This window comes from Electrophorus electricus, chromosome 5 (assembly GCF_041902795.1).
Source record: "Electrophorus electricus isolate QZ-2024a chromosome 5, ASM4190279v1, whole genome shotgun sequence".
Lineage (NCBI taxonomy): Eukaryota > Metazoa > Chordata > Actinopteri > Gymnotiformes > Gymnotidae > Electrophorus > Electrophorus electricus.
The window spans coordinates 2627960-2637500 of NC_137501.1; the positions used below are offsets into that span (position 1 = coordinate 2627960).

Consider the following 9541-nt stretch of genomic DNA (forward strand, 5'->3'; position numbering starts at 1 on the left):
CTCACTGTTCTTTGCTGGTAATATGTTTTCTACGTAATAAACTGTATCACTGGACAGTGACGGTGAAATGGGTGGCATAAAAAATGTAAATAACTAATCTAATTTTCCATGATATGAATGCTAATATTGGTTTTTTGATAGTCCCAAGTACTCCCTCTACAGACGCGTTCGGTGACGGCGTTGGATTTGCGCAATGACGCAATTTTCGTGCTTCCGCGTCGACCAACGTGAAAAGAAAAGGGTCCAAAGTCTGCTCACGCGAGCAGTGTGCGAAGTTCTTCCAGACTTCTTTTTACCCGAGTAACACAGTCTATATTAAAACCAAAGAAGCTTCGAAAACATGGCAGAGAGTGACTGGGACACAGTGACTGTGCTGAGAAAGAAGGGCTCCGCTGCGCAGGCGAAATCTAAACAGGTTGATCGCTAGCTAGCTAGCCTAGCTAGCTGCCAATTGTGTTGCTGTTGTGATTGCCAGCTGTAAGACGTGATGAATGAGTCTCTAATGTTTATAGACGCGTCCTAACTTAGATTAAGACTGTTTACGAGCTTTATTTCGTAGCATGGACCGGTCCGCCTGCAAGATGGCTAGCTAGCTAACCGAGCACACGCGTGGCCGTGCCCATAACAGTATCTGACGAAATGTTTTTCTGTAGGCTGTAATTGCCGCACAGAGACGGGGGGAGGACGTTGAGACCACAAAGAAGTGTAAGGCGCCTGGCTCTTACCTGCGTTTCTCCGAGTAGATGCAAAAATAACCTCGTGCTGCGTTGGCTAGCTGCGGGGTCGCGATTGCTTTTACGTGTGGGTTTCTTTTTTTTTTTATTTTTTAGAAGGTTACTTTGCGCTTTGCAGGGGCTGCGGGTCAGAATAAACAGCACGTTGTAACCAAGAACACAGCTAAACTCGACAGGGAAACGGAGGAGCTACACCACGACAGAGTGCCTCTGGAAGTGGGCAAAGTCATTCAGCAGGGCCGACAAAATAAGGGTTTAACGCAGAAGGACCTGGCCACCGTGAGTGTTGCTTTGCGATATCGTATTTTTGCACTGAAGAAGCAGCTCGTTTAAGAAAATGATTGTTTGATGTACTGAATTAGTCACTGGCCAAGATATGATTTAATGTAAATGACTGGAATGTGTGGATCGGAATTTACATCTGGCACATTGTGGGGAGAAAGATGTTGAAGGCAGTGACCAACTTAGGAAGTGGGCTCGGAGATCCTACAGTTATTACACCAGTGTAATTTTTGGAGGGCATATTAATATGTATGTGTTTTTTTTTGTTTGTTTTTTTTTTAGAAAATAAATGAGAAGCCACAAGTAATTGCAGATTATGAAAGCGGGAAAGCCATCCCCAATAATCAAGTAATGGGAAAGATTGAAAGAGCTATTGGTAAGATTTAATCTTTTTTATTGTTTTGAAGATATAAAGTATTGCTTCAAGAACTCATTTAGTCTGTCTTTGAGTATGGTGGCCCAATTATTGTCTGATATTTTCTGTGGAATTGCAGGACTCAAACTGCGTGGAAAAGACATTGGGCTGCCACTTGAAGCAGGGCCTAAGAAGAAATGAACAAAAAATCCTCGAAATCCACCACTAAGCCCCTATAATTCCCTCACTACTCAAGTCTTTTAGTCCATTTTCCCATGCTGCTGCTTCACGTGTTCTCTTCCCTAAACAGTAATAGAACTGCTTATTCCAGTGGTGGACTGAATGTCACTTGATTGACAATTGACAATGCAAGAAAGTGTAATCTTACATAATTTTATGAAGTGCTGCATAACTAGAACACTGCTTTTTTGAAGACATAACCGGTTTATGTGTTCTTTACATTTCAGTTATGTTATGCTTGCTGTTTTCAATGTGAAATAAATATTTTTTTTTTTTGCATTTGAACGTATAAGTTTGGGGAGTTTGTTTTTCTTGATGTGGAGGAACATATGCATTTACATGTACAATCATTTAAATGATTCAAATAACATTGCTTAATACTGGTTTGAAATGTACATTTTCTATGTTTTAAAAAAAAACATTGTTTTGTGATGCACCTTGGGCTAGAAAATGTTTGGAAAAGTTATTGTCATTTATAACTAACAGGTTTACCTATTTCCATTAACACAAATAGAAAGGATCAATTGTAAGTCACTTTTAATTGTTTAATTGTTTAAACCCAGTGGACAAAAAGTTGAAGCAGATTAAACCGAAGCTACATTTAAACTTGTACTTAATTTGGACTCAAACTACATTTAAATTACACTTAGTGAGGTTGCACACATTCTATAATCAGATTTAAATCCTATTGGTTAATTCATGACTGCCATATTTGTTGGTTTAATTTTTTTATTTTTTTATGATGGCTGCATGTCTTCATTACTTAAACCATCAATGGTGAATTTATTGAAAATAAGACTTAAACCCCTTGAGATATACAAAGACAATGTTTTTCTGCAGTGGAATTGCTTATAAAAAAGATTAAATTACCATCTTAAGAAGATCAATTTAAGGTTGGCTCAAGTACTCCAAGCGAGGAATTTTGCAACTTTTAGATAGCCCAGATGTTTAATACCACTGGATGCTTCCAAATGGTTGATGGGCACTTTTTTTGGAGTCAGCGAATCAACTGCAGGACTGCGCTGAGAGTTTCAAGTCTGCTATATTGAGGCCCCTCTATTAAATTCCCACAAGCATTAACAACAGTATTTTATTTTATCTTGAGTCAATCGGTTTCCAGGTGTAGTAGGCACTATAGATAGTGCTCATATGCCAAAATCAATCCCAGGCGTAGATGACAGAATGCTTTAGAAACAGGGATCATTTCTCCCTGAATGCACAAGTTGTATCTTGCTGAAGATCTTTTCTCATCAGCACTGTTGCTAGTGCTCCTTTTAGTACTGGTGACAAACTGTTGCACAGTGTTGTATGGGCCAAAGCTAGTTTTTAATATTTATAAATGTCGACAAATTAAGAAATGTATTTATTCTGCAACTGAACACAGTTTCAGCATATACTGTCAAGTCTTTGAAACGTTTGAATTTACTCCCGGAACGATTCATCGGCTTAGATTTAAGACGGACGCAAACTAAGATGGTGGTTGTTGCCACAGGCAGCGCCTGGCGTTGTTTTCTGCCTTTAGCTGGATAGCGGTATAACCACCTTGCAATCTAAAAAGCAATCGAGAATGGTTGTCACTTTAAACACAAACAAACAACGCTCGAGTCCAGGATGGATCCCTCTGGAGCCATGCAACGGGGACGTTTTGTGTCTGTAGCGTGCACGTTTGGACTGACTGTCGCAAAACCAAAATCTGGATTACTCGAAAAATAATCCACACACCATGGGGGTAACGTTACCTTCTAAATAACTGACCCGGTTTACGTTCATCTCAAGAGGAAATCAGTTACCTGAATGTAACAAAACAACTCGGTCTGCTTGTTTTGGTGAACCGTGTGCACACTTCCACACTGGCCACGAAGGCGATGCTGTGATCAAGTCGAAGCGGATTTCTGACATGTTTTGACAAGGAGTGCGGTCACTCCTTCGCCCCCGCCGGACCTCATGGCAGAGAGGTGTCCTTTGGCCGAGAAGGCTCTGTCAGAGGGCTACGCTCGGCTCCGGTACAAAGACGCGGCCCTGCTGATATGGCAGCAGCAGCAGCTGGAGCTCCAGAAGGGCCCGCCGATCAGCTACCTTAGCCGGAGTCAGAGTGCCCGGTACAGCCAGTACGGAAACCCCGCAGTAGTGATACGGGACAAAACACAATTAAGAAGCCCCGAAAGTGGCTCCCGAATCTGTTCCGTTATGTAACAGTGCTACGGATGTTGATGATTATTATTATTATAATCTTTCACGGAAATCCACTGTTATATAGCTGTTATATTCCAAAGGCATTTGTAGAGTACGTGTATGAATAACATTTCCACAAGTTGCCTGCTTATAGTGCTGTAGATGGTTGGGCAGTATTATCCACCGTAAGATGGGAATTTCAAACTTAAACGTACAAGACCTTTAAATAGAGTGCTACGTTTTGGTTTCACAATATTACTGCAGTATTTTACAAAACACTCATAACGCAAATAACTACTAAACACTCAATGATCATATGAAACGTCACAGCAAATAAAACGTATTTGGAGTGAACAGACACCATGACGGATTCTTCTTCTCCTTTTTTAAAATTTATTTATGAAAAAAACAAGGGGGCTCAGAGTCCAAATTTAGAATTAGTTTATATATCCGTAATCTCAATGCCTAAGTCTGTCTGAAAACCCAACTATAAACCTGCATTAGCCTGCTGTATTTATGCTGGATCTCTACTAATATTGATGTTTTACTGCAAAGAATGACATTTACATGTTATAAACAGCTCAAAAAGTTTTAAGAAAGATACTGTAAATCAGCATGCAATACACAAAGGTTTTCGCTCTCATAAAAAATAACTAAAATATTTAGACCCAAGACGTGTTAACGAATAAGTAATGAATATACATTTATATCTGTAATTATATAGCCTATATATTTATATTTCAGTCTTTTTAACTTTGCTGACGTCACTCAGGAAACCCATTTTTTTCTCTTATCATTTTGTGGATTGAGAAGAGGGGAACTGCAACAAAAAGACATTACCGACGCAACGATCCGTGATCTAGGCCAAGGCAGGTTAGTCTCACATCAAGAGATGATGACTTTTGACATATAACAATCCAGGGGCATTAATGGGGAAAAAACTAACACACACTCATGACATTTTACTACTGAGAGGAAAACCGACGAAAAGTTCACTTTACATCAAATCTTGACATCTGGGTTTCAGTGTTATCTGAGCTACAAAGGGTGAACAAAAACAAAAAAAGAAAACCAAAGAAAGAAAATGAAAACAATCCTGACAGATTGCAAATCAGTTCTACAATTATTTTTAAAACAAGACCATGGGTTTGTTATTTTAGTGTACACACTATTTTTGGAAAACAATGATGGGTTTAAACCTTTAAAATGTATGTAATGTAACTCATGACAATACCGGGGTGGCAACCCTGCTGCAACTGAAAAAGAAATTCTCTCTATTACATTCATTTGTTATAGAGTTTACCAGTCAGTTAACCAATTCAAGGACACAGCAAGAAAATATTCCAGCAAGTTCTATGAAGCATTAAGTACCACTCAAAGCATTTAATACAGTATTCCAAAAGAGATGAAGTCATTTAAAAAAGGTATTAATAAAATAGAGCAATTACATTAGTTGTAATACTTTGGAAATGACTACACACAACCTTCCTTTTCTGAAGTTTAAACCTAGTACTGCTGTTTGAAATGTTTACAGAACAATCCAAATCATCTTTCAGGGACAGTTATGGTGACTGGACTACAAAGAGTCCACGAGAGGTCAGAGTGTTTTGCTTTAGAGAGTCTTTCAGAAAAGACAGAACATATTCAACAAGTATAATGGGTACCTTGACTGCCTCCACCATGATCAATTTGCCGACATTGCATGAGACCACCTAGGGAGCCAATCCTGCTCATACTATAAATAACATATTTTAGTCACCATTGTCTTTGATTGTCCAGTGATTGGACTTGGGAAAGATGAAGGATTCCAGAACAAATAGAAAAGGCAGCTCCGGGCATACATCATAGTGAAATACATCATGTGGGTATTGAGTTGTCCAAATGAGATCAAATATAAAAACAAACTCAATGAATAATATAGTTTAAAAACAAAATATCTGACAAAATTATACATCAAATACTGACAATGAGAAACAAGCACCAGGAGAAAAAAAAAAAAATACAGCGCAGAACTAACCAAAACTACTGTGGATTACATTTAGGCCTGTCAAAGTACAGATTCCAACACTATACTGACACTTAGGCAGATAGATTTGGGCCTTGGAACGGCACGGGGCATTACCTGTTCAATCGGGATACACCAAAATTCCATAAGTGATTTTTTTTTGATACCTCTGTAATACATGACAGTCAAAAACCGTGAGCTGCGCCTTTATAGTTGAAAAATAAATAAAGTCTATTTTAAAAGTGGTAACAATAACCAATTATCATTACCCATAAAATAAATGTGGAATGAGCTGAAGCGTCACACCAACATGACCACCACACCATTAAGAGAAACAGTTAGTTGCTTGTTCCTTCAAACTTTGAGACTTGACAAAGCTACTCATTTTCTGATACACAGCCAAGATTTTGTCAGTTTGTCCACTAAGAAGTTTTCGTTTTGGGTTTCTTGAGCAACCACCTTAGGAAACAAATGGAACTCCTATACATAACTGTTTGGATCTCCACAACTGACTTGTTCGGGGGAAAGAAAGAAAATTCACAAAACAAAACTTTTTTTTTTCTGGTGATACCAGGTGTTTCCCTTTGAGGGCCAGCAAAATAAACCCCGAAACAGTTCCATCAGCTCTCGTTATCATACTTGTCTTCATCCAATCCCAGGATGTTCTACAACAGATTATTTTAAAATATCCTCTTTTCTTCTAACTCTTTATGTAACAGGTCTTCAAGTGAGACACTATCGTGACAGCACACACTACTCATTAGAAAATGGAGAGGTTGGAGAATTTGAGAGGCGCATGGAAAAGCTCAGTCTGAGTCGCTGCTTTCGGAGCTGGAGCCGCTGGAGCTAGTGCTGCCTGAGTCGGAAGAACTGCTGCTGCCACTCAGCCGAGACGGCCCACCCACAGGCACTGACCCTGCCTTCTCTGCTGGGTACAAGAGGAGAAGATTAACGCAGGGCCCACCACAGTTCACAGAGGAAGCATAATTCAAACAATTAAACAAACAGAAGAGACATTATGGGCCTCAGACATTGCCCTTAGCCCTGTTCCCTTGCCCACCCGTGTGCTTGTGTTAAGAGAGAATAGAGACATGCACACAGAGCAAAGCATTAATCATGACAGAATAGATCGAACAGTATGGCGCGTCCATCAAGTAGCCAGACACTGGGTCAGTACAAGTTGCACAAAGACATATACAGACCATACAGACCACACTCATCCAGGCTGTTGGTTGCTCTCAACCTTTCCTTTGGTCCTGTCTAATCTTACTGTCCCTTTTCGTGAAAGGCCAATCGGATTCGGTTCGTTCAGGATAACACAAACCCACTGATGGTTAAATTAAGAGAACGAACATGAGGAAGCCCTATTGCCTGGCCTGCTGCTCCTGCCCGAGCTGGCCCGTGGGCTTTGGCGGCCCTGCCTGCTTGTATCCGCACACTGCCACACAGGTACCTTTTTTGGGCGGCTTCTTGCTGTTGTTCAGTTGTCCGCTCACGTCCTGCAGCCTCTTTTCTAACTCTTTCTTCTTTTCCTGAACCAGTTCCTCTTTAGTCTTGGCACTCTTTTTCCCAGTGCCCGCTGCAGGAGACACACAGCGGCGACCAGTGAGTCCCCGGGTCAGCCTTGCGCCCCGCCGCCGTGGCAACATGCAGCAAGAAGCACTCTGCTACGCTACAGCTGTGTTATTCATCTACTTCATGGCATCTAATCTCTAGGGTATCTATGGACTATTATGTACTTCTACTGTAACTACCGTGTATGTGCACAACAACAGACCGCTAATAAGAATAACACTAATAATTAGTGGCCTAATAATAGATAATAGGCCACTAATTTTTTTTCGTTGAGGTTCGTTCCAATATTTTGGAATGAAGAAAACACTTCTGCTTTATTGAAACTTTGGTGTTTTAAACGAGATGGGGGAAAGAGGGGACAGGTAGTCCACCAAAGAGTCATGCAGGTTGGCAGAGATAATGGTACGCTTCTAGCCCTGAGGGGAACACCACGGGCAGATTTAGCTTTCAGAGTCAGCAGCCAGAGAGGAGAGCTCCATCTGCAGCAGAAAACTGAGCTCAGGTCAGAGAGAGAGGAAGGGAGAGACAGAGAGAGAGAGTGTGTGTGTGTGAGTGTGTGTGTGTGTGTGTGTGTGCGCGCGCGCATTTCCACAGACACAACACGCGTCCACGGTGGTGGCCCGGGGGTTGGGTGGGCAGGACTTACGCAGAGGCTTGCGCTGTTTCTTCTGTAGACACGACTTGACATAGCGCTCAAGCTCGCGCAGCGTGGATGGCTTGAGCGTCTCAAAGTCGATCTCGATCTCGTCCGGGTTGGAGTCGCGCAGCGAGGGCTCGCGCGACTGAATGATGTGCACGACGCGGCCCAGCTTCTCGCCCGGCAGCCGGTTGATGTCCAGGCTGAGCTGCCGTTTCTCGTCATATGACATGGGCAGGGCCTCCTCCTCGTCTGACTCGTAGGCTGTCCCGCTGGGCTTGCTGCCCTTCTTCGGCTGCCTGCACAGTCGAGTGTTTCGGTTGAGTTTCGGCTCTGTGGCACTGTTCTCGACAACAACACTGCAGTTTAAGAGAAATTACAGACTTTGCAAATGGTTTCAACATTTTCTGGTACATATTCAGAACAGTAAACAACAACAAAAAACAACAAACAAACAAACAAAAAAACAAAAGCACCAAAACAAGCACAAAAAAAAAAAAAAAATTAAATAGAAAATCACATTAGTTGTTCGCATCGTGTGCAACTAAGACGATGGAAGCCATTTTACTCATCATTCCCAGATGGTTCAACAGGCCTCACCTGCTAGTGGACGTGCTGTTGGGCTTCTTGGCTGAGCTCTTTCTCTGCTGAGCTTGTTTGTTCTGCTGTGACGACTTGGCCTTCTTCTCGTCCTCCACCTTGGCCTTGCCTTTGTCCTTCTCTCGCTCTTTGTCTCTCTTTTTCTTCTCCTTTTCCTTCTTCTCCTTCTTCTTCTTTGGTTTGCTGACAGGCCCCTGTGACAGAGCAGCCAGCTGTTCGTGAACAGCCTTCAGCTGGGGAAAGAACGGAGGGGGCAGGTCAGCTAGCAGGGCAGCAACAGGGTTGGGGTCAAGGGCAGATTGCACTGCTGCTATAGGCTGACAGGAGGGCTTTATCTGTGCAGGGACTAGTGATGGGGACTGGTGATTGGGTCTGGTGATTTAAGACAATGAATGACATTCTGATGAAGTCCTTATGTCCCACCTACGTTTTAGCTTGTAGCTAATTAGTGTCTTGTTTGTTTGTTTTTTAAAATTTTTAATTTTTTTTAGTTTTTTAACTCTTTGATTCTGACACCACAGAGATTAAAAAGGAAAAAAAAACAAAACATGAAGCACTTGAAACCACACCACCCCAGAAAACACTAAGTCCTCTGATTGACTCTTCCCAATAAACATGCCAATCGATATCACCATCAGCAGAGAAGGAGGCAGAACACCACGACAAGCTGAATGGAGAATCAGACCCACTGGTCACTGAGGGAGATGACTGCCCAACTCAATTACATTCTACCTTAACCCTCTACCGCACACTTAACTGGGTGCAAACAAAAATGAAGGGGTTAGTGGGGAGGTGGGGACTGGGAAGTGAAAACATAGATCACCTGAAAACGTTTGGTACACCCGTTTTTTTGCCCCGCCCTGTTACCCTTGGGGTGCTCCATAGTGAATTGCTGGTAAAAAAAAATAAAAAATAATAATAATAATAAAATAAAAAAGCCA

General features: G+C 41.7%; 3 protein-coding genes across 13 annotated transcripts in view; 2 read left to right on the plus strand and 1 right to left on the minus strand.

Annotated features, from left to right (window-relative positions):
* The first annotated feature begins 201 nt into the window (after positions 1–201).
* On the plus strand, positions 202–1903 carry edf1 (endothelial differentiation-related factor 1). Its single transcript, XM_027003083.3, has 5 exons — positions 202–415; positions 654–705; positions 853–1013; positions 1299–1392; positions 1511–1903. The coding sequence occupies exons 1-5, from the start codon at positions 341–343 to the stop codon at positions 1570–1572; spliced, it is 444 nt and encodes a 147-aa protein (XP_026858884.1). The 5' UTR covers positions 202–340; the 3' UTR covers positions 1573–1903.
* A 1024-nt stretch (positions 1904–2927) lies between these two features.
* brd3os (BRD3 opposite strand) lies at positions 2928–4149 on the plus strand. The gene has a single exon (XM_027003084.3). It carries the CDS (start codon positions 3556–3558, stop codon positions 3802–3804), a length of 249 nt encoding a protein of 82 aa, XP_026858885.1. The 5' UTR covers positions 2928–3555; the 3' UTR covers positions 3805–4149.
* Positions 4150–5146: 997 nt separating this feature from the next.
* The window catches only part of brd3b (bromodomain containing 3b), a 9701-nt gene continuing 5306 nt past the window's right edge, over positions 5147–9541 (minus strand). For 3 of the 11 annotated variants that reach the window (XM_081714990.1, XM_027003050.3, XM_027003051.3), the window contains 5 exons: positions 9424–9492; positions 8601–8833; positions 8010–8359; positions 7242–7367; positions 5147–6716 (listed from right to left, as the gene is read on the minus strand). In XM_081714990.1, the coding sequence (XP_081571116.1) occupies positions 6595–6716; positions 7242–7367; positions 8010–8359; positions 8601–8833; positions 9424–9492 (900 nt within the window). In that variant the 3' untranslated portion in view covers positions 5147–6594. The remainder of the gene's footprint in view (positions 6717–7241; positions 7368–8009; positions 8360–8600; positions 8834–9423; positions 9493–9541) is intronic. The other 8 variants (XM_027003053.3, XM_027003052.3, XM_027003058.3 and 5 more) reach the window with 8 other exon arrangements.